General features: G+C 35.1%; 4 protein-coding genes across 4 annotated transcripts; 1 reads left to right on the forward strand and 3 right to left on the reverse strand.

Annotated features, from left to right (window-relative positions):
* Nucleotides 1-223: 223 nt before the first annotated feature.
* Nucleotides 224-1518, forward strand: TRIADDRAFT_25821 (uncharacterized protein; the record flags this gene model as incomplete). The annotated part of the gene is made up of 4 exons (XM_002112222.1): nt 224-616; nt 738-894; nt 1067-1227; nt 1354-1518. The coding sequence occupies 4 exons, from the start codon at nt 224-226 to the stop codon at nt 1516-1518; spliced, it is 876 nt and encodes a 291-aa protein (XP_002112258.1).
* A 4944-nt stretch (nt 1519-6462) lies between these two features.
* TRIADDRAFT_56111 (non-muscle actin 6.2) lies at nt 6463-7774 on the reverse strand (the record flags this gene model as incomplete). The annotated part of the gene is made up of 2 exons (XM_002112676.1): nt 6463-7338; nt 7520-7774. The coding sequence occupies 2 exons, from the start codon at nt 7772-7774 to the stop codon at nt 6463-6465; spliced, it is 1131 nt and encodes a 376-aa protein (XP_002112712.1).
* A 3465-nt stretch (nt 7775-11239) lies between these two features.
* On the reverse strand, nt 11240-13056 carry TRIADDRAFT_56112 (uncharacterized protein; the record flags this gene model as incomplete). The annotated part of the gene is made up of 4 exons (XM_002112677.1): nt 11240-11366; nt 11699-11774; nt 12699-12736; nt 12953-13056. 4 exons carry the CDS (start codon nt 13054-13056, stop codon nt 11240-11242), a joined length of 345 nt encoding a protein of 114 aa, XP_002112713.1.
* A 6420-nt stretch (nt 13057-19476) lies between these two features.
* On the reverse strand, nt 19477-21052 carry TRIADDRAFT_35956 (actin). The gene is made up of 2 exons (XM_002112678.1): nt 20670-21052; nt 19477-20444 (listed from the first exon to the last, which is right to left on the reverse strand). The coding sequence occupies exons 1-2, from the start codon at nt 20922-20924 to the stop codon at nt 19569-19571; spliced, it is 1131 nt and encodes a 376-aa protein (XP_002112714.1). The 5' UTR covers nt 20925-21052; the 3' UTR covers nt 19477-19568.
* Between the last annotated feature and the right edge of the window lie 4945 nt (nt 21053-25997).

The following is a 25997-nucleotide window of genomic DNA, read 5'->3' on the forward strand; positions in this document are numbered from 1 at the left end:
AAGCACCTCAAAGGCTCCATAATGGCTGCAGTAGCTCAATAAATCTCCTATCAAGCAATTTGCTTTCCGTAATCAATCGAACAAGAATAATAACTATAAAGTTTCTATGTTGTTGAATTGCAGGGAATTGGCCATCGAATTCATTGAATACGCGCTCGATAAATCCAACATTATTCATTGCATTGCAATTCATCGCTGAAAGCATCCACTTCAAATCCCAGTAATGCCTTACGGTCAATTAGTGATTGGACCTCCTGGTTCAGGCAAAACTACATATTGCCATGGCATGCAACAATTTCTATCAACAGCTTGTAAACGTAAAGTCACGGTGGTCAATTTAGATCCAGCAAATGACTCGCTCCCTTATCAATGTGATATTAATATTTCTTCCTTAGTGACTGTCGAAGACACAATGAAGTTGCTCAAGTTAGGTCCCAATGGTGGTTTAATTTATTGTATGGAATATTTAGAGAAAAATATAGACTGGCTGGAAGATCAGTTGAGTAAATTCAGCGATTGCTATTTCTTATTTGATTGCCCTGGTCAAGTAGAATTGTACACTCACCATAAAGCGGTCAGATCTATTGTAGAACGACTACAGCAGTTAGATTTTAAGGTGCGTCTACTGCAAAATGGAGCATGCGAGTGTTTATTTTCTTCTCTGAACAATTTTATAATTATATCATTCTTCTTGATGCTTCTTCAATTTTTTTATACGTATGCAATGACTCAATCAGCTGGTTGCAGTCCATCTCGTCGATTCACATTATTGTACAGATCCATCCAAATTTTTATCAATTCTCTTAACATCCTTGTCTACCATGCTGCAAATTGAATTGCCTCACGTAAATATTTTATCCAAAATTGATCTTATTGAAAGCTATGGCAAACTAGGTAATTATACTGTACAATCATTTGCCCACAATTATACCTAATTTTTCAAATGCAAGTGTTACTACTACTGTAACGTATGCATAGAACATTATATACCTTCTACTGTGTACCTGCATGCTTACTACGCATGCTAAGACTACACTAAGAAATACACTTAATTTTGGTATTCTAGCTTTCGGTTTAGATTTTTATACCGAAGTCTTAAACTTGGACTATTTATTGGAACGAATGAATGAAGACGCATTCAGTAAAAAATATCGCAAACTCAGTGCAGCTCTGGCTGGGCTGATCGAAAATTATAGTCTAGTCTGGTTTGCTACTTTGAATATTCAGGTGCTAAAATCAACTCTCACACGTAAATTTTTGCTGTAAGACTGTGTGATATACTGTAGTGCACTACTCGTTTATTATCCACAATAAATTCACCATTTTAACGATATCGTTTCATTTTATATACAGGATAAAGAAAGCGTTGCCAATGTTGTTAAAATTATTGATAAAGCCAACGGATATATATTTAATAAAGCCGACCATAACATAGCTGCGTTGATGTCGTCCGCTGTTGGTGCCGATTTTGACTACTTTAAATATCCTTTAATAGAATCTAACATTATCTTAAACTAGTTTCGATATTTCAACTTCGTATATTTGTAATACATATTGTTTTTGGAAACGGAAATTTCCCATAACAAAAGGTACGAATGCTAAAGTCAAAGAACTGCATCTACGATCTGATAATGCACCACTGGATGATGACAAATAAACAAAATGCCAAGAAAAAACATTTTCAAGTACAGTAATACCACCTTTTCTTGGAATCATAGAAGCCGGTTTTCACGCTTCGATATCACATTCTACAGCATACCCAGTATTGCAGTCTCAAATTGTTTGCCTAAAGAGTTTTATGCGATATAAACTATGATAGATAGCATGGAAAGAACTCTCCTTGAAGCGATACCGCATAGAGTTGTAGGTGCTGTGGATGATTATATCAACTACTACCATATTTCTATCATAATAGTTTGAAGGGCTATATTGTGAAGTACTATCCTATTTTGTAGTTATTATGAATTCTATTCCAATGGATAAGGTTCGGTTTTTGATTACTAAAACGGAAAGTGATATCTGCTTCTGATTCTTTTGACTATCGTAGTCGGTAGCCAATTAGTTCGCAGGATTTCCTAATCCATAATTGTCTGCAAATTCAGTATCGTCTGTGATTAGGCATTATAATAATATCATTAACAATTCATTATCTTGTTGACTAACTTTATTGAAATGCATGTTTCTTTTGCAGTCGTCTCTGAATTGAAGTGCAACAGTTTTCTAAATTATGTATTATTGTAAAAAGAGTCGCTTAATTACTTATACTGTGTAAATATTTTCATCGATGTCACATAAATCGTGATAAGTCAAGCTCTTTACATTAATCAACATGATAAAAAAATCTTTGATTGTAATGAAGGTACTGTTAATCTATTACTTGCTAAAATTATCTTAATGGGAAATAAAAACATCGAAAATCATGTTGTATATTAAGGCCAATTCTTAAACAATTTTAGACTTGGCGATGATTACAAGGTAGGGCACACGCAGTTGAAACACGTGGAAATGCTATAACAAGAAACAGTTCATAACCTGAGTAAAAATGTGCATTTGATGAAATTTGTGCGTTATAAGTTTTAGACGCGTAAGGATGCACCTAAGTAATGTATCAGAAGAAGGTATTTGTAGCGGTTTTACTATTTCTGGGAATATCGTTAAGTTTTAGCATCTACGTATGGCTATATTTACTGAAAAATTTTTAGCAATTTGTGGATCATTATCACAATGTGTAACATTCATCATTATTAAGAGCTAAGGAAGCAAACTCCCCTGTACATACAATACAATTTAACGAGAATCTAACAAGAAAAACTATAATTAATGCTTATTCGTTGATGTCGTAATACTGCTGAGAATGTAGGATTACTGCAAGTTGCTCATGTAACTTTCTACAGTGAAATATTATAGTACAGTACACCCAAAAATTATGCTAGCTAAAACCTAACTTTATTTCAATATTCCTATCCAATTTGTGATGATATCTTTATATCGATTTAATCCTTACGATTTAGAGACAATTTCTCCTTTTGGTCCATCATTTGACATACTATTGGATTATTAAATAAAATTATCATTTTCCGTTGTAAATCTTGCATTCTCAGTTTTGAGGTGATAAGGAAGTCCCACTTATGAGTATATACTGTACTCGTATACATGCTACGACAGCAAGGATATTGCATCCTTTCCATATCCAATGTCAAGTCTTTATTGTGATATTACTACAACACAAATAATCCTTAAATTAGTTTGACTAATTTTATCTTATGATGATATGAAATTCCGCACTATCGTAGTAAGTATTACAGCTATTTCTAATAGTGAAATACCAGATTATCATACGGTATAACACCAACGACTGTAAGCGATAATTTTGCACATTGTAAATCTTATAAATTAGTTATATTATATTTTCTGGAATCACATCACTGTTGTGTATTTTCGTGTACTAACATTAACTAAGTCTAAGATTCAGATATATGACAATCACAACCTAATTTACAATATTCTACAGCAGCTTATAAAACTATTGATCACTTTGTACTTAAGAACCAGTTAATAAAATGACAAAATTATAGCATAACAGTACCTTACTTACGCGTAAAATCTTGAAAAGGTATACTGTATTGAAGAATATCGTGGCATTAATTTCATAAATCATTAATATTTCCTTATATCTCTCTTGATTATTTCAATAGATATTCCATTATACAAATTATCCGTGGTACTGAAATACCGGATTTGATCAAGTTCATTCTCAATTACTTTAATACGTCTTGTAAATCTACAGCACAGTGTAACAAATTTAATATCTGGTGGATTTTAAGAAAAAGTGATAGACAGTGACTGATTTTAAGAAATATGAGTACGTATACAATATCCTGTATACTATTTATTATGTCATATAGTCTATTTCTTACTTGTCTTAAGGCATAAAATCAAACTTTCTTTTTAATATCACTCATTATCGTCAATAGAAAATCTAACCATATTGTTCTCATCTTATTCAACTTGCGTATGTTCGTATTCATAATTCAGCTTAAAATGTATACCGTTCACTTCTGAAATAAATAGAAAAATCGCTCACTATCAACGTGATATTGGCTTATGATTATACCTGTTAAAATACCGCCCGTATACAAAGTACAATATTAAGGCAGAATTGGGCGTACTATGAACCATTGGTTGAAAAAGATGTTGTGCGATTCTTTGAGATTGTGGATACTTGCAATCTCTTCCATTTTTGATGATCAAAGAAACATTTACTTATGAAATAAAATATAATAAGTAATAAACGAAATTAATTTATTTCAGCAATATTTAAAGCGTTTGAACTACTGTATGTGTTTTCGAGAATATCATGTACGAACAAAACAAATTTATGTAGTCTTCCTTTGAAAAATGAAGTCAATCAACTTAAACAAATTGGGTTCATCGACATCTCACGGGCACATTCAAGCCACAAATTGAAGCTGTTTCGTAAATTAATGTAATTCTCATATTTTCTAATTATAAACAACTGCTTGTTTAATTAAGCTAATAATGATATTATCCACAGTCAGTAACTATCATAACATCAAATCAAAATATACTCGTTAAAGGAATTAGCTATAACACCATTGAATTTATTGTCAATGATCGAGTTAGTAACGTAACTAAAAGTTTGCAAATTGCGGCTTTACGTACATCTTGTACCGCATTAGTGAAAAGGCAAAATTAGATATTATATAGCTGTAACGCGAGTTCATTATAGTTATTATCGAAGATTTTAAACTACCATACGTGCGATCAACCCTAATTTTGTATACGAGTGCATAAAATTGACTTTTATAGATCGATCGAGGAGATTCGATAGCATATCTACTCTAGGTGATGATATTCCGTAGATTTGTTTTTATCTATATTGCTTTACACACTAGAGTCACCATATTATTATTTATTTATACACTTCGCCTATTTTAATGTAGTGTATGCGCGTATACGTACACGCATACACTACAGCTTTAGGAAATATTACTTAATTAACGGATCATCGCTAACATTGATTTCTAAAGCAGAGCTCAACGTTAATAATAGCCTAGACAGCAAATAACCATATCCAAGAAATAGTCACGCTACCGTCTTTTTCGATTAATGGCTATACTGTACTTTACGCGCACATCTTGCTTTTGTACGCAGCCGACGGACCGCCATTAAGTAATATTATTATTTTATATTGACAAAGTAGAATACTGTACAAAGTACGTCAAAGTAAAATTGATCCTAATTATTCTGCAGATAATTACAGTGCAGTCACAGCATTTGAGGTAAAAATCAATCAATAAAGATAATGCGATCGATGGCGTTCCATGGACCAAATTTTCGCATTGATCATTAATTACGACATGGGAAACTAATGAAGAGTAATGACGATGACGATGATATCCACTCCAATATTCTATTTCACGTAGACAATGATACGATTGCTTAGACGATTTTACTCGTAATATGTTAAGTGGTACTAAGTCGCGTGAAGCAAGGATGTTTTTCATTGACCCTTCTTATAATTAGTAATAAAACTAATCGCAGTGATTATTTTGCCGGCTTCTCTCAAAACACGAAATCTTCGTAATGCTGGAATACGGTCAAATTGATTTCGTATTTTAGTGTTGAGTGTTGAATTTGAAATTTTATCACAGCATGAGCTACTGATAACGAACAATGCATTAAACGGCCATTTTGTTTCCACTTACAGAACAGTACTGTGCTTAGACTACAGTAGACGTATAGTACACAGGTACTCTTATACTCAACAGAACTGTATTCAAACGGCACTAAAATAAAAATGAAAATTGTTTACAGTAATTATTTTTTTAGTCTACGGGCTACGGCTTATTTCACTTTTAATTTAAAGTAAGCGATGCCTGCCCTGGCTAACTACACCGCACGTATTTGAATATAATCTTTCCAGTGAGTGACTAGCCTACCTCTAACATAAAGGAAGGCTCCCGAATTCACTTTAATACTTCCTTTCTGTGTTTTACTTGCAATTTAATTACGGTAGATTATCGTACTGGAAAGGAAATTAGCGGCCATTGAATAGACTTAACCGTTGAATTTTTTAAATCAGATTATAATATCTCGTATGTTTAATGCCATCGGTATTCATATAAACGGCACTCGCTTATAATAATATTGCATTGACTGTATTAATTTTCTAGTTTCAATTTCGCCAGAATATTATTAGCCGTTTTGGATGTTATTATCTATCGAAGGGCAACCTGCCGCAACAAACTTTCTTCTACTCATACGATCAGGTTAATAGTGACGCAAAACAAAACTGTCGTCCCAAATGTCTGGATTTAAATTAGTTTTATTAATCATAGTTATTAGAAGTACAAGTAGATGATCTCACACATCTCACTGTGCGTTGCTGTTAGTAGCTATAGGCTGACAAATAATATAAAATAAACGATAGCCACAACTTTAGAAACATTTACGATGAACGATCGACGGGCCAGATTCATCGTATTCTTGTTTGGAGATCCACATCTGTTGGAAGGTGGATAAACTAGCCAAAATAGATCCTCCGATCCATACAGAGTATTTCCTTTCTGGTGGAGCAACGATCTTAATTTTCATAGTTGGAGGTGCCAAGGCTCCAATCTCCTTTTGCATACGGTCAGCAATACCAGGGAACATAGTAGTACCGCCAGACAAGACAATATTACTGTACAAATCTTTACGAATATCGACATCGCACTTCATGATCGAATTGTAGGTAGTTTCGTGGATACCAGCGGATTCCATGCCAATGAAAGCGGGTTGGAAGAGCGTTTCAGGGCAACGGAATCGTTCATTACCAATAGTGATAACTTGACCGTCAGGTAATTCGTAGCTCTTTTCAAGACTTGAACTAGAAGCAGCAGTTTGCATTTCTTGCTCAAAGTCTAAAGCAACATAGGCTAATTTTTCCTTGATATCACGAACGATTTCACGTTCAGCGGTAGTAGTGAAAGTATAGCCACGTTCAGTTAAGATTTTCATTAGGTAATCCGTTAGATCACGACCAGCCAAATCCAAACGAATCATTGCATGAGGCAAAGCGTAACCTTCATAGATTGGAACAGTGTGGCTTACACCATCGCCGGAATCAAGAACGATACCTGTAGTACGACCAGACGCATACAAGGATAGTACAGCTTGGATGTTGACATACATAGCAGGCGAGTTAAATGTTTCGAACATGATTTGAGTCATTTTTTCACGGTTAGCTTTGGGATTCAAGGGAGCTTCAGTTAGTAAGACGGGATGTTCTTCTGGAGCTACACGCAATTCGTTGTAGAAAGTGTGATGCCAGATCTAGGTAGAGAAAAAAAGTTCAATAGGGTAGAGTTGAATCTTTTCAGTTTTTCTTTCTTCGTTTTTCATCTACAGTACTGTACTGGTAAAAACTTTCAACGGTACTCAACAACTGGGCAAATCAATCCATTATCAAAAGTACTAACTAGATCAACTAAACAGTACTGTAGTCGTTTAATACCTTTTCCATATCATCCCAGTTAGTAACAATTCCGTGCTCGATAGGATATTTCAAGGTAAGGATACCCCTTTTACTTTGTGCTTCGTCACCAACATATGAATCCTTTTGGCCCATTCCAACCATCACACCTTGATGGCGAGGTCGACCGACGATCGATGGGAAAACAGCTCGAGGAGCATCATCGCCAGCAAATCCGGCTTTACACATACCGGAGCCATTATCGACTACTAAAGCTGCAACATCATCATCCGACATGGTGAAATGCAATCGGTTTTAAGCAATGCGAAAATGCAACAAAAGCCAAAAGGAAAAAACGGATTAACTTCAACAGTCAAAATAAATAATTATATACAGTACTACCAGCAGATAATTCTTGACTTTTTCGATGGACAATGCACGAAAGCGGATTGGCCAATAACAACAGTGTTGTAAGCCGGTAAGACACTTGGCCGTAGGGCAATAATAATAATAATAATACGCGATAGTGTTGATACGTTGCTTTCAATACTTGGACGATTAGACCATACAATAATCTTCTTTTGATTCAAGTGTGTTGTAGGATTGTATCAGGGTAAGGACATCGTCTACTACTATCGAAAATTATTGTTTTCCACAGCATAAATAATGTTTGACTATTTGTACATGTTAGTTTCTATTTGACTGATTACTACTGAGAATGATCGACTTCCAGTTAATCTATCCATATCATAATAAACAAAGGAAATAATGATATCATTGTCCGTATTTTCAAGGGAGCTATTGAAGGATGTTATCCAATTGTAGATTGTCTATTCAGCTTTTTTAGGGCAGTATTGTCTTTTTGGTCGGTATTGTTTCAATATTGGCGAATTGTCTCCAACCTATTATCTTAACTTAATTTGATCGTAATGAAGTGATTTGAGTGATTTTATTGCCTGCGGCTGTATAACGTTAGCCTGAGTCTACAATGCCATAGTAAATGGCATTACCCGCGTTACTTGATCTGTTATAGTTGTGAGAACATGTCGAAAACCATCCTTGATCTACAGAACGAATGCTTGATGCCATCGAAAGTGAATATGCTCGTTAGATGAACAAGTCTGTATAATTAGGCTCTTGCGAATAGAGCAATAGGATCAACAGTAATATCCGACTCCTACTGTTTAGAGCCATGGGATCAACAGTAGTATCCAATTCCTACACTTTTATAGATGGACTTGCAGTTAAGATTGCAGCAAAACAGTGGGTAATGTGCCATTCGATACAGCTGTTACTGTTGCTGATATCTTTTCTGTGGCAACAGTAGGTAGAAAAGTGACTACTGTACTTGACTTTGGATAACCAATTATTCATTGACTTTCCGTTACAAATTATGTTATAATTAATTGAATGAATGCGAAGCAGTACCTCTGATATCCCTATGCGTATTTATGTATTAAAAATCGCGTAGCGTCAATTTATGCTCTCATAGTATGAACGGTGCCAAAATACCATAAAAGCCTATTAAAATTGCAGGAGTCAAAATATGACTCTGATAGGTTTATCAAATGGTAATATTATCTGTTAAATGAGCACATTATCGTAAACCGTCAGCAAAGCGACGGGAGTTTGCACTAGTTATACCGAAAGTAGTCAAATCATACTCAGAATTGAACACACTGCGCATCGCCAACGGCTCAAGTCTACCACAAAATGATCTTATAAGGCACGCGTGCATATACATATTTCAATATAAACTTATCATTGAGAACTTTTTCCTGGGAACATGAAACTTTAGTTAGAATACGAGACTTATTTTATCAACTCTAGGCAGGATATATGATATATGCACAATTAAAAAAAATTTTACTTGGGATAGATGTATGTATTACCGGCAATGTATATATGCATACACGTACATCTCAACTGATATACCTATGACGGCTAATGAATCGATAATTAATGATACATATCATCGACTTTCCTTCATGAAATGCTCGACTTTTTAATCAAGTGTATATCATTGCAATAATACAATACATAAAAACAAAGCGGTAGCTGTGGATAGTTCGATTCAGCAAACGGTTTGCTCTGTTATTAGCTCTATTCACTCTGGCCTCTTTTCGAATATGCTATCGATAGACACGTATTATTACTTATTAGTGAACATACCAACAGTACATGTAGACTTCAGCCTTTATTGAAGGATAGCAGACTAAATGAAAAATAGCCAAGGTTAAGAATGGACTTGCAGGAGAGAAATTCCCCTATAGAAGCCCTAAATTGACCCCAGATGACTTAATTTTTTATACTGTACGAAATAGTTAGAGACGGAGACTGCCAAATGCAACTATGCACCAGCTATGCGGTAGTCAGCGCTATGGTATTATTAATTAAATGTGATTATAATTGGTACAAATAACGCACAAGCTATATAGAGCTAAAAATTTATTATATAAATTAACAAATGATTCTACTAGTATAAGATTACGAGCACAATATAGAGGATACGATATCATCTAAGGTCAGTTCTAATGAAGCGTTGAGCTAACATTATCCCGTTCCTATCAAAAATATGCAGGTATTTACATTTTTACACATGATGAACTGCAATCAGCCGGTTGCAGTTCATCTCATCGATTTGCGTTATTGCTGATGGATCCCTAGAAATTTCGATCGATTCTTGGTTTACTGTTTATCGTACTATAAACCCAAATTTGATGGATTTGATTACTTTAGATATCCTGTGATGAAAAATTAAATATTTTCCTGAAATGATTTTGATGTTTAACTTTATATGCTTATATGGGTTATGCTCTGCTCTGGGAAGCGAAAATTTCCCTAACAATAACTACGAATACTAAAGTCAATGAATGACATTGACTATCTGATGGTTTATCATCAGATGATGATAAAGTAAAAGATGCCAATGAAAATCAATTTGAAGCAATACTACTTGTTATATTAGCATCAGAGTAGCCAATCTTTAATAGTGAGATCTACAGTAGACTCTACATGTTAAGAATATTTGCCTAGATCTTTATGCAGAGTAAGATACAGTGCAATAAACAGCATGGAGTAACGCTTCTTATGGGATACAGTTTAGAATTATAGCAACTGTATTTGATTATTTCATCTGCTACAGCGCTTTTGCACCATGTTTTGAATTACTACGTTGTGAAAAAGTATTTATATGTCTACGCGTATGCAATACGTGCATCTCTATTTTAGTTGCGTTTAAGAATTCCTATTTAATGGACAAGAAATAGCTTGTGATTGCTAGAATGGAGAAGTGACTTCTGCTCATAGTGATTATTCTTAATGATCATTATCGTGCCTATTTCCTACACAGGATTTTGTAGTTTGTAATTGTCTATAATGAACTATCGTTTTATAATAAGACAGAAAGACTGTGGTATTATTATTAAAGATAGGGCATCTCGTTATCTAACTTGATTGAAAGCTAAAGAGCATATTCCCTATGCATTCGTCTGCAGTTGCTCAATTCTTTTAATTTGTGCATAATTTCAAAATGAGTAGGTTAATCTTTTATGTTGTATTAACAGTTTATTCAGCAGCCATTTGCTACTTCATTTTACCGGTTTGTGAAGGATATATGGATCCAAATTGCTTAAAAATCGGTAAATTTTGCAATATTTTTAAATTCATGATTGAGCTTACTTGGTTTAAATTATTTCATAAAAATGACACCATCTCTTATATAAATGTAGCAATGATATAAAACATTCAAATCATAATTCCTTATGTTGACATTAAAAAGTCTTTTAGACTTGGTGAGGACTGCGGAGTACTTGCAGCTGAAGCTTTTAACATCGATGTCAGTAATGAATGACGGATCATAGATCGCTTCTTTGCACTTTTTGAAATGCTATAACGACATAAATTCAAAGACATATTGAGCATAAGTATGTATAAGATGAAATTTTGATCAATAAAAGCATCAATACATAAAGATATAATTCCGATATATCTCAAAAATGCCGTGTATAAGGGAATTGTTCATAGCTATTTTTATTATTCCTAATTTACAACTAAATATCCATACCTGTAGAACTGCAGTTGTTTATATTTACTATTGCAACTTACACTTATATTAGATAATGCAATATTTAATGAATGATTGTCATGGCTTAAAATACGTATACTATCTGATTAGTACATCACATTCACTAACACAAAATCGTGAATGGGTATGCTGACCTAGAGACAGCTATAGATGAATTTCTATTATGACTTGAAGTTGGAGTTTTCAGTTCGTTGGCAGAACTTGAATAATCTAATGGAGGAATATTGAATAGTTTTGAGAATTAAATGATAAATGAACATAATCTAATACAAGCCAGTTTGTGATAGATTTTCATGAAGGTATCTTTGTAAAAGTAACGTTACAGCAAGGGGTTACAATAATTCTGATGTTCTCTATTAAAATCTTTTTGCAATTATTTCTTATACTCGTATACAGGTACACAGGCAGTAGACCCAACTATTTCAATAATGGGTAGTCAAATACAGTTTTATTTCATTACGTATATCTGCAGTAGCAGCAATGCTATCCATACAAACCTTGGTTTTGGCTAAGGCTACGAGTACTGCTGTTGATATAATGCTGACGGTAGGAAATATTATTGCAAGTTGTACATTTGACTTTCTATAATACGTAAAAGTCATAGTCTATGTAAGAGCTACGCTAGCTAATACTTATTTATTTTTATCTCAATCGATGATCATACAGTAATATCAATTCAATCATCCTTACGATATACACGTAATTTTTTGTTTTTTCATCAGTTGTAATGCTGTTGCATATTGATAATTTGTTTGCTTTCTTCTGTTGTAATTTTTTCATTTTTTTCTTTGAGATGATACGCAAGTTTCCAGTTGCGGGTATATACATGCAATGGCAGCAGGGGCATAACATGCTTTCCATATCAGGTGTCAAGTCTTCATTCGTTGCCATTATAACACGAATATACGTGTATATACGAGTACAGTAGTATAAAATTGTTGCATATATCAGTACTAAAGTTAATCTAGAATCTTAGTAATATTACAGCGCCACTATAAGGTAGCCTTCAGCAATTTTCTACCAATATACTGTACAGTAGTAACGCTATAGTTTGTATAGTACCAAGGACTTTCAAAATGATTCAGCTACTGTACCATGTACATTGGCACCACATCTGCAGAAGTAGAGACTTACCTATTCCAAACTGTGAGGCAAGTTGCTTTATACGATAGCTAAAAAATTGACAATAATGACAGAATTAAAGACCATTATGATAGTATCATTATAACTTGATCATTTTTCCATTCTGACATCTATCTTCATCTACTCTACTGTACGCCTAGGCCGGCAAACACCTACTCAGTTTACGTATATTGCAACGTTTCACTGATCAGGTGTGTGGACGGTTCCAGTTCTTTCAACGATAGCATGGCTATCATTTTACTTACATATAGAATCCCGATAATTGTGTGCTGTGTCGGAGAGAAGCATGAGAGCAATTCCATAGAAAAGCTAATCTTTGCATACAGTCATTTCGATCGTTCCTATCCATCTTTTCGCTGTATTTCTGCAACAAATTCAGCTCCTGAATGTGCTTTCCGCCATTTGTTCGTGTTGGTGTTCGAAAGTCCCCGCGCACTGTACACTGAACAGTACTGACTGAGTACAGTACAATATACTGCAAAGTATACTGTACTGTACACTGTACACTGTACAGGACGCTAGTGTACACTCACTCACTCAAGAGTGTTGATCGAAAGTTCAATCTTACGAACTTTACCACAGCTCAGCCTTAGCGACATTTTCCTTCTCCTGCAGCACAAATTAGATCTTTGCCGGGATATATTCATTATTAGAACGTGGCTGAAAGCTACTTCTAACTGCACTGTCTTCAAATTTTTCCACAGTTTTCATCCATCGAATTATGGGACATGAGATAACTGCTATCTTTAAAGGTTAAGCGCCGCTTGCAATGTGATCAATGCTGCATCTACTCGTATTTTTATTGTACTACTTTAGCTAGGAGATTCAACTTGCAGTAGTGGAAATGAATGATCCAATTCCATTTTATAACATTTTACTTCATTATGTGGCGTTGACCACAATGTCGTTGCCGGTTTTATCCCTGGTGGTCTGTTTAATGATGGCAATGGCCCTTAATTATGACGCTGCCGTTTCAACACATTGCAATGTATGTATCCTGTTAGATGATGCTTATGCTCGTAAGTAATCTATTATACAGTACGTGTACGCGTAGATGATGTTGTTTAAATACAGAAATTGCTCGTAAATTGCAAATTACTACCGTAGTTTGATAGGATAAAATACTTAAATATGGGAGTAGTCGTCCAAAGTATAATAGAACGGTTAGTAGACTGCTGATCATCCATATCGCAGCTAGGCTAAATGTCTCCTCGATAGCAGAATAAGCATTTTCCCTTTTGCACGCAGTAGTGGTAAAGTCAAAGCACACACGTACGCAATATTATCCTCCATTTCCATCAAGATGATATTAATAGTCAGATATATCGATTTTTTTCGATTGTATTTCGTAGGTATATAATATATTACCCACCGTTAGTGCAAGTATCAACTATCCGCCGCAAAAATACATCTGGCGATTTTGTATTGGTTTACATTCTTGGCCTAGATATTTTTTTACTTTTTTATACAATTCTTATTTTACAAAATATCGACCCTATTTACCTAGAAATCATCCCATTTTTTACGCAATTATTGTAAAACTCACTTGGTATTGTACAATAATTGAAATCACAGCCTTAATGATATTAACATGCATTGGATCAACGGAATACTACCGTAAGTAAAACCTTTAAGTTGACATTATTTAATTGTTATGAATTTTCTAGAGTTGCTTTAATTAATTATATTATAAATGAAACAGTTGATCTAAGTGTAGAGTGTGTGGATGCAAACTTTATAATTAGTATAATGCTCTTTCATATCCTCCATACGGATCGTATCAATCACATGCTTTAACATATATATAACAGCATATACTATTGCAGTAAATTTACTAAGTATATACGATTGAGCTTTGCTTGCTTTATCCGAATACTTAGCCGCCCATATGAATGCTACCATAGCCTTCTTGTCATGCTCATTATTGGGGATGATAATGACGTACCTGATCTTTAGATGGCCTAGGGATAGTGTTACTTTGCCAGCGAAGGTATACGCGTAATAATGACTGTTCTCGAAAGCTATTATTGTCTAATACGTTCATTTCAAGTTTGGTGATCGAAGGTATAGGAAAAGTCTTCCGACATTAATTCTTGATCGCTTTCTTTTCCTGTAGTGGTTCATATCAACAAGACGTAAGCTATATTTATTAATGAATTTTGGCTTCTTCTTCGCGTGTTCTATCTACCTATATGAAAGGCATAACAAATATTGCGAACCTATGAGTATCCTTCATATCAAATAGAATGCACAAGAAGCTAATTTGCTAGACTGACATCAATTTTATGAAATTGTTCATGTTATAGCCTTGACAGTATCATCAGTTTATAGCTATTTCGCTTTTTGCGAATATGTATTAATCTTGACCAATATAGCGTTTCATGCTACGATATTTATCGATTTAGAAGGTCTGTCATTAATGGTTACGAAATTACCCGGTCGTGGGGGAATTGTATGAATTGAATATCAACCTTCTTGGCTGTTGCAAGCTGTTTATATTATGATCATCAAGACCTCTATCAACGTATTTCGTACCTTTGATACAGCATAGTTTATAATGATAGAAGATTAGTATTTCGTCATATAAAATTATGCAAGAAATTAACTGAAATTTTTATTATTAATTATCCTATCATTTCAGCGTCTTCTATGCTCTTTCAGTTTGAATGCATGAATTTTGAACTCTGCATGATTAGTATTGTAATGTGCTCTTTTCAATCTAAGGTGTGGGCTAACATATGTGCACTCAGTAACAATATCGAATTTGATGAATTTTATTATCATTATCTGTATATATAACAAGGAATAATAAACGGTACATAGGATACAAACATTACCCTTAGTCGCTACGAAATATATGAATAAAATCGTCGAATAGTCGTACAAATTGGCGATACCATCAATTAATACGACGTAATTTATTTTATTTATAGATTCTAAAAATTTTCCTGCAGTGTAATATAGCTCAGCAATAACACTTCTTTAGCTACTCCAGCGGTTATGTAGTCCCATAAAGTGTTTGAATTTTGTTGATATATGAAGTAATCAATTATTCTTTCATTGATCAAATCTTAAAAATGTAGTTGCATCTGTTTGCAATAAATAGCGCCCATAAACTGTAAAAGCATTAAATTTACATTAGTAAAGTACATTCTATAAGGTGAAACTTTAGAATCGATAACTTTCACGAGAGAAATTAGTCAAGTGCGTATAACATGCTAGACGACGCTAGCAAAGTGACAAATGCTGCCAAAATTCTTCAGTAGTCTAAGAGTTGCTCGGGGTAGATAAATTAATCACAGATTTTCGTGTCTATTTGATATACGATATACATAATCACTGCCACCTTTGCAAGAAATTTTCCTCCAAATTCAAATAGTAAAGATTTAATTTTGTAGGGTTAGTCTTGGAGTAACGAGATAATTAGTAGGATTATTCTCGATAGGTATATAGGATTATGATTGATTAATAAAAAGTAGTTTTATATTGTTACTCATGCACAGTTATCAGTGTAATGATTTCCATGAATGCAACCATCTATTCAAATAGAATAACATTGGCAAATACAAAAAGTGAAGATACAGTGACATTATGCTATACATTTTGTTATTTATTACATTTATATAAGATTTATAAAGTGCGCAATTAATTATCTAGCATCTGCATTATGATTTATTTATCTATTTCTTCAATTATTGTAAGTAAATCACAGTACCGTACTCGTAGTAGCATAGAGATCAGTCAGTATCTTAAATTGCCATTTTATTTGATTGATACATAAATTTTGCCTCAGTTTTCGAGTAGTGATTCAGAATCATTTTCTTATTACTTTATGACATAAGACTGCCTATCTAATCCATTTTCTGTACTGTAGCTAATTAATGTTATAATTGTAATTAATCACTCTTTATTAATGATGTAACAGTATGTTATTTTATCGTAATATCGCAACATTCCTTAGTCTATTATTTCGTGACTAATTAAATCACCATATATCATGAGTTATTATTGCGTAAAAGATTGTAAAAATAGATGAAAGTCAATAAAAACATGTAAAAAAAATATGAGTGCAGTGTAGCAACACAGGGAGTGATTTGAAATCGTGAAGAGTACAGTATAGCAATAGTGTATTCAAAGAGCATAGCCTTAGTATTTTGTTTAAGGCCGGTTAAGACTGATTGATTTTAGGAAATAGTAGTAAATAGTGCTTGACTTCAATTAATTATTAGGTGTATTATACATCGCTATTATATTCGTTTAGAATCAGTTCTTAGCTCTCGCTTAGACTCAAATCAAGTTTTTGAAGATTTTCTGTAGTACGCACATACTTCGCGTGCTTGCTATTCTAAGAAAAAAAATGAATAATCGTTTTGTCTTTATTTAGCATATATCCGCGTGGCGTAACTTAATTAATAAAAGTTGAGTAGCTTCTGAAGTATGTGGAACAGAAAAAAAACAGTTCGGTGTCAATGTTATAGTAGCAAGGATCATTCCGGATAGGCATATTGACCGCATACGAGTGTATAAAGTAGTATGCTTGAACCAGCTGCAGAAAAAGTATAGTGGTTCAAGCCATGGTTTAAGCGCAGTATAGTACAGCATATTAAAATAGAATAGAGTTGGTACACTCATGGACTACTGGGAGAAGCCGTACTGCTGGAAAAAGTCCGATCTTCTTCAGGTAGTCCGTTGTACAGATGAGATATTTCACAGAATACTAATAGCTAGCCGTAGATATCTACATGATCCTTCTCAGTCTGTGCAAATTTGATGAATGAAAATAAGATTTATATTTAATCACTGTTAATTTTTCCGATACGTGCGAAATTGAAACTTTTAATGTAAGCAAATCAACGCTACGTTCGTATGACGTACAGCATAGGCGGAATTGCTAATTCTACGTCTTCGATAACACCTTATTACATGATATAAATTTGCAGATAGTTTATTCGATCGAATACGAAATATAATTCAGGAGTGTCAATTTCACGTATTTCAGCCGCGTTACAAACTTGATATACGATAATCCATTCAAAGATATTAAACCTGATTTCCTCCTACTGGTGTATTTCCGATTTATTGCAATTTTAACATTTACTGTGTAAAAGTTTCATTTCCTGCTTAAAATGAATTGACACATTTATAATTATATTTTCAAATTACTAACTACGCCAGTTTATAAAATAACATTAGATTACGACATTAACACACATATGAACGATCAACAAGCTCAGTTTATTTTAATGACGAAAATTTTATTTCTCAAAGATGGACTCTGTAAATTTGTTTATTTGTCCGTGATTTTACGGGAAATAGTTAAAACGCCATAATCAGTTATGGATTAGAAAGAATGAATTTGCAGCGTTGATAACTTTGTATGTTCTTAGTAGAAGAGACGCCAACTAAATGCATCCCAAATTTAATCATGCTGCAATCCGTTTGTAGCAAAGATATCATAATAAACTCATACTAAGCTGCCGTTGTACTTCATTTTTAAATCGTCAATAATCATAAACCAGATTATTTTAACGCTACTGCACTCGACGGTTTTAATCACATGAGTTATGAGCCAAAATTATCAGCTGAGTAAATTGAACCATTATATTGGAGTACAGTGACGAAATTGATACCAGTTGCGGGAAGCGATGCTATAATTTCAAGATTAATCAATTCAAACAGTGAAAGGGCTTTCTATAAATCATGATTAGTATTGATCCGGTAGGAATTAGACGAAGAGTGTGAGCACAGAATGCAGTACAGTACAGTATAAAGATTAGTGTAAAAGAATGTCTGGAAGCCTGTTAAAGTGTGCTTAATGTTTCTAAGAAACCGGCATAAAAAAAAAGACAGCAGCAAAAAAAATCGACATAGACATGGACTACCAGTCGTCCTTGTCAAGAAATAATTGATCTAATTTGTGTCATCGACGATAGCTTGTCTCACCTATCTTAAGTGGCATTATATTCAAGATTAAATCGTGAGATGATCATGCCATATACACAATACGTATAATCAATAGAGACAATAAAACGCTTATTGTTGTACTTTGCCAATATAACTACGCTTAATAGTAGTCGTATGCATCGAGAATTTCTTTTCATTTGTATTTTTGGGAACTAACTGGTTCCAGTTAATATCGCGTCTCACAATAAATAATTGTTGCTTTATTCATTACAACTTAGTTGCAGTTATCATCTATGAAAGAGGGGATATGAGGCTGCAATCGATCTTGTATTATACAGTAGTTACAAAATTTTAAAAAAGTATACGGTATACAGTACTGCAAATAATTCATGCTACTAAAATAATCATTACCTCAAAGCCCGGAGGCAAGATCCTCTGATTATAATATTATCGAACTATTTCGATTTACTATCACTTTCCATTAATGCTAAAGCTCCAATTCCAACACGTATATTTGTTTATCGACGAGTATTTCGCATATGTTTTACGCCAATTCAAATACTATAGAGTGTAGACTATCGTCTAATGTATGAAAATGGCGGGCATTTACATATCTAACCGTAAATTAATTTGATTAATTAAACAACTAGTAATCAGGCAATTGTTGGAGAATACCGGCAGTAATGCAAATATAAAGACGTACAGTTTTTGCATATTGTGTTCAATTCCTAGGTCAATTTAAAGTAATAAATTTTCAACTACCGTTTCTGATTTCTTTATTGAATATGCATCGACAATTCAGGTATCTTTCTAACTAACTTATACCGTCAATAGAGGCACAGAAATGGTCGACATCAACCAATTTGTCTGGATTTAAATCAGTTTTATTATCAGATTTTTGATATTGCTATAGTTATTGATTTTTTGGATATTGTATAAATTAAACTTAACACGAACTTAGAAGCATTTACGGTGAACGATAGCGGGGCCAGATTCATCGTATTCTTGTTTGGAGATCCACATCTGTTGGAAGGTGGATAAACTAGCCAAAATAGATCCTCCGATCCATACAGAGTATTTCCTTTCTGGTGGAGCAACGATCTTGATTTTCATAGTTGGAGGTGCCAAGCTAACAATTTCCTTTTGCATACGGTCAGCAATACCAGGGAACATAGTAGTACCGCCAGACAAGACAATATTACTGTATAAGTCTTTTCGAATATCGACGTCGCATTTCATTACAGAGTTGTAGGTAGTTTCGTGGATACCAGCGGATTCCATACCTAAGAAAGCGGGTTGGAAGAGAGCTTCTGGGCAGCGGAATCGTTCATTACCAATGGTGATAACTTGACCGTCAGGTAATTCGTAGCTCTTTTCAAGGCTTGAACTAGAAGCAGCGGTTTGCATTTCTTGCTCAAAGTCTAAAGCGACATAGGCTAATTTTTCCTTGATATCACGAACGATTTCACGTTCAGCGGTAGTAGTGAAAGTATAGCCACGTTCAGTCAAGATTTTCATCATGTAGTCAGTTAAGTCACGGCCAGCCAAGTCCAAACGCATCATAGCATGAGGCAAAGCGTAACCTTCGTAGATTGGAACGGTATGGCTTACACCATCGCCAGAATCGAGAACGATACCAGTAGTACGACCAGAAGCATACAAGGATAGTACAGCTTGGATGTTGACATACATAGCTGGGGTGTTGAATGTTTCGAACATGATTTGAGTCATTTTTTCACGGTTAGCTTTGGGATTCATGGGAGCTTCAGTTAGTAAGACGGGATGTTCTTCTGGAGCTACACGCAATTCGTTGTAAAAAGTGTGATGCCAGATCTAGACAGGAAAAAAAAGGGATACATTCAATTTTTTTTCTTTCATTTTCGTAACGGCATTTTTTTCTTTGCAAAGTCTATACTGAAAGCAGTAGCATTGCAAAAGAATGTGTCAAGACGCGATGCATCATTTGCCACTGCACACTATCGAACAGTAAGTACTGTACTGTACACTGTACAGTACCACTGCATATCTGCATTTTTATTTTACCAAAAAGTCACATACCTTTTCCATATCATCCCAGTTAGTGACAATTCCGTGCTCGATAGGATATTTCAAGGTAAGGATACCTCTCTTACTTTGTGCTTCGTCACCAACATACGAGTCTTTTTGACCCATTCCAACCATGATACCTTGATGGCGAGGTCGGCCGACGATTGAAGGGAAAACAGCACGAGGAGCATCATCGCCAGCAAATCCGGCTTTACACATACCGGAGCCATTGTCGATTACCAAAGCTTGAACATCTTCTTCTGACATGGTGAATTGAAATTAGGTTTTATGGAGAGAAAAAAAAATCAGAAATGCCAAGAGGAAAAAATCCTTGTAACGGTCAAGTGGAAGTTTCGCACGGTACCTTCGAGTTGCAACGTCGACGAAAAGTGGAGGGCGAGTGAATGTGAAATACGATTTATATAAAGTGCTGAGGGATTCACCCCCCCCCCCCTACGGTTGTTACATGACGTCAGGTGACGATAACCAATGGTAAACATGGTCAAGGTGTTTTGAATTTGAGAATGCACAGTAGTATCATTTACTTTGTTTTGTCATACAGGCCTATATACAGTACGCCGTACGCCGTCTAGTACAGTACGATACGGTACGGTACAGTACTGTACTGTACTGTACTAGGGCGATATGGAATTAATTAATTAATTAATTCCAATGGATAAAATTTATAGCTGCAGATACCATACCCATCAATACTGTAGAATCCCTCCTATTGAGTACAACATTATCCTATAATCCAAATCGGAGCAAACCAATTTCCATATCAGGTCATGAAAAAAGTGTTTTTCTTGACTTCTTTTGTCATCACTTCTCTTCATTTTGGGGGATGGGTAAATAAAGTAAATACATAAATATCATCAATGTACAGTACATTCACAGAAGAAAAACATGCCTGTTTTGCATGACAGTACTGTATTTCATGGTCATTACTTTTGGATTAGGCCTATTTTTCTACTTTTTTTGTCATAGCTCAGCGTGTTAGCTGCAGGACTATATTTATACCGTACTCTCTCTCTCTCTCGGTTGAGTCTATTTTGCAAACGTCTTCCACAAACGATCATTGTTTCTAGCGTGATGATCAACGTTTAAACTGTCTGATGAACGCTTTCCAATGAAGAGGAAGGAATTTTTTCCACGTAATTTTCCCATTCTACATCAATCATTCAACAAAAGTGTGCTTTGCCTTACTATTCTATCACAAGTAGTGGCATCAATCAGTCATGACAACGTAGCATCATTATACTACTGTATAGCATATTTTTTCACATATTCATAATACTGTACTGTCCTATTTCTTGAAAAAACATCTCATTTAATTATTCTGTAAATACTGCCAAGATGAATTCACTTCAAGGCAATCTTGGACTTCCAAGTATAGCTAGACTACCAATTGACTATCCTGTTTGAAGTAGTCTACTGTGGTAGTTATTATTATTGAGCAAATTGAATCTGTACAATAATACAAAGTCTTTAGAAAACAATGCAATGACATCACACTGATTGCAGACGGCCCGGGTGCTGGGCTCATTTTTGACCATATATGGTCAAATTTTCCAGCACAGTAGGGGGGCACCTCTGGAGCTGCCCAACAATCGCCCCCGCACCTATTGTCCATGTCAACTGCAACACAAAAGGCAACACACCCAATTTTGCATGACAGTAACGTGAGCTAGCGTCTATTACACATGCGATTTCTACTGGTTGCCTTTGAAGCTGGCCGTCGAAAGCCAGTCATTAATTAGCTGAATACGGATATATTTGATGTTGATGCATCCTGATGGTTTTACCTTTGTCCTTTAATTTTTGTGTTTTGCAGAGTGAATGATAGTGCGTGTGATCTCCTGCTAGAAATGAAATAATGTTGCTCCTAAAATGGAGAAGCTACAGTGTTTCAATCGTTGAAAGCAGGAAAGTTGGATGGAAATAAACAAGTAACATTACCTAGTTTGGTATTTCGTCCATGTCCAATAATTGGCCTAAAATGGACTCTTGCTAGATTACCGTACAAGTATCGTACAGTCGATGCTGCTAGGAGAGTGTATGCGTCATGACGGCCAAGGTTGACCGATAAATTGACTGACGACGGCATTGTTGAGTAATAGTAATTATGAATCAATAACGCGCAGGCGAAGTTTGCAGTTTTTGTCTCTGCAAGTTTAGTGCTATGTACACTATGTACAGTACGTACAGTAAATACTAAAGTCCTGCAATGGAGTAAAAACGCAACCCAAACCCGATCAAATTGTTAATTTCCTAACCCGAAATGAGTGCAATTGCTATACAAACACTTTTATTAGCATAGAAATTCTTATAACCTCCCCCATCGAATCGGGTTCAATTCGGGTTGATGGTTGACTTTTAAAGGACATTCGTATAGACAGACATACAATATAGCCAATGCTTTATAGCCAATTCACAGGAGCTGTACTGTACTGTATATATATGTTGATATTCATTTATTCATGAATTAAACGTCAAATACACACAATACTGTACAAATCTATGAGGTGTCTGATAGCATAAGATATTTATAATGGAAGTATGGTTATGTATTTGATTGGCTAGTCCTGTGATCGATTGCTAATTACCGTGTTACCTATAGTTTTGAATTCTTTCTATTTTGAACATCTACAAAATAATGTACGATTCAGTGGCCATACTGTGGTCAAGGCCTGGCCTGGAATAATCGAGTAGATGTAAATCATCTTGTAATTCGTAGACAGTAATGGAATATTGATCGATCAACATTACATTATTACGCATTGTTTAGTCCCTATAGTTTGTACTACGATCGCGCTACGTATAAATTACTTTACAGGCTATACAGTACATGATTTTACAATAGTGTCAGGGGCTGTTATTACTAAAAACTACTAGAAACAGAGAGCATCATTTTATTTCTATTATCACTCGTCTTTTAATACAGTTAGTAGTCATGACTCACTACGAGGTGAAACCGGGCAGGTGTCATCTTCAATCACGGTGCTGCAACAGTATTTCAAGATTGATCCTACAGTTCTCAGTCAGTTTAGTCACTGTAAAAGAATATTTTTCTCAAAACGACTTTGCAGATTATTATCGTTGATCCTTTCATGCTGACAGCAAGTAATGTCAGACATTTCCTAAACTTTTAGATTGTAAAAGTGTTACCATCTTTTTGAGGACATCTTTTGGTGTATTCTCAGCTAAAACATACAATGATAACAATTGTATTATCACTAGAGAATCGTAATTGATTGAGCGTAAATAAGCGTATAAGTGAGTTAAGCGGACGGTAAGTTGAAAGCAAATACAGCATATTGTCCCATTATACAGTACTATACTGTATAGATTATTACGTGTACGGGATTGTAATTGATCCACTTGCCCGTAGGGTCTCTCTACTGTCTCGCAATTTTCGAGTGTAAATTAAGGATAGTATGATACTGCTCTTTACATACCTTAGCAAAATTAGGAAAAAAAATTACATTTATTTTTACTATTAGTGACGCTATTGTAATCAACACGGTGCAGTAATATTTGTAGTTCTCTAAATTCGACATTGTAGCCCAGGGCCCAGGATGGTATAGTGATCTAATCTTGGTAAGAAATCAAGAAATCATTTCCAACTCTTTTTTCGGTGGTTTTCGCAAATCCTTCTGCAAATAAAACAACTTCAGTCTGTACGGCTGTTTATGAAAATCGGGTCAGCAGCCAGCAGTTGACTAGTTTATTTGTTATTTTAAAATACCAATCGACGGGAAATTGATTGTACGCGTAAATAGTTGATAAACTGTAGCACTCATTGAAAATAACTGTCTAATTACAGTTATTTTATTCTGAACGGTAGGGAACCTCGACTAGAGTACTTGAGTTATATTATTTTTATTTAGCATGGTTTACGGCTTTGCCTTTCTCGGTGAATGTTAGAGTTGTTGTGCTTGGGGAAATCTGCTCTGTATGTGCAGTGTTAACAAAGAGTAAAAGAGGAATACTGGATCTCTTTGGTTCCATGTTCACTCTCTTCAGTCACAGGCTACCACAATGAAAAGATTTTGGTGTCAATGAACATTCGATTTGCCTCATCTGCATTTGCTTTGCTGTGCCGTGTTCAATGGGCGAGCTGGTGCTTATACTGTACGTACATGAGATATTCTCATTCCAAATGTACAGTACAGTGCAGTAGACATGACTCTGCTCTATTGTACGTACAGTACATTACTCTCCTGTACTGTACACTGGTATACTGTAGTACTGTACACTGTACAGTCCGCAGTTCTACAGTACCATACTGTACGTAGGGTATATTGCACTCTACTGTACTACAGTTTCGGACTCAAGTATCCATAGGTGTTGATGCGGCTAGTGTGTTGACAAACTTGTCAATAGTAATTGAGTAGTCAAAGTCCATCGTGTACAACTGTACTTTCAGTATTCAAGCACAGGCTACCACAACCAAAAGATTTTTGTCAATGAAGATTCGATTTACCTCATTTGCTTTTGCTTTGCTGGGCTGTGTTCAATACTGGGATAGTGTAATGTACGAGTTCGTACCTACAGACTACAGTACAGTACGCACAGAGTACAGACGTACAGACGTACTGTACAGTATTCTCATTACAAATGTACTGTACTGTACTGTATACAGTATGACATGTACTGTACAGTCACATGACTCTACTACAGTGTACAGTACGCAGTTCTACAGGACAACACTGCACACTGCACAGTACGGTATATTGCACTGCAGTACAGCTTCGGACTCAAGTATCCACAGGTGTTGGAGCGGCTAGTGTGTTGACTAATTTATCAATAGTAATTGAGTAGTCAAAGTCCATCGTGTACAACTGTACATTCAGTATTCAATCACAGGCTACCACAACCAAAAGATTTTTGTCAATGAAGATTCGATTTCACTCATTTGCTTTTGCTTTGCTGGGCTGTGTTCAATACTGGATAGTGTAATGTACGAGTTCGTACCTACAGTACAGCACTGTACTGTATACTGTATGACTTACAGTATTCTCATTACAAATGTACAGTACATTGTACAGTATATGACATATACGATAAAGTCACATGACTCTACTACAGTGTACAGTACGCAGTTCTACAGGACAACACTGCACAGTACGGTATCTTGCATTGTAGTACAGCTTCGGACTCAACTATCCACCGGTGTTGGTACGGCTAGTGTGTTGAGTTGAAATGGTAATTGAGTAGTCAAAGTCCATGGTGTACAACTGTACATTCAGTGTGGGTACAGTTGGAAAGCAACTTGCAAAATGGCTTCCTCCGAACTGGCAGCCAAGCCGACATTCTTCACGCATAAATTTCGCCGTA

The sequence above is a fragment of the Trichoplax adhaerens genome, genomic scaffold (assembly GCF_000150275.1).
Source record: "Trichoplax adhaerens TRIADscaffold_5 genomic scaffold, whole genome shotgun sequence".
Lineage (NCBI taxonomy): Eukaryota > Metazoa > Placozoa > Uniplacotomia > Trichoplacea > Trichoplacidae > Trichoplax > Trichoplax adhaerens.

Coding starts and splice junctions, on each gene's coding strand:
- TRIADDRAFT_35956 (XM_002112678.1), bottom strand. CDS start 20,924: ATGTCAGAAGAAGATGTTCAAGCTTTGGTAATCGACAATGGCTCCGGT. Junction 20,445..20,669: donor ACTGGGATGATATGGAAAAG/GTATGTGACTTT, acceptor TTTCCTGTCTAG/ATCTGGCATCACACTTTTTA.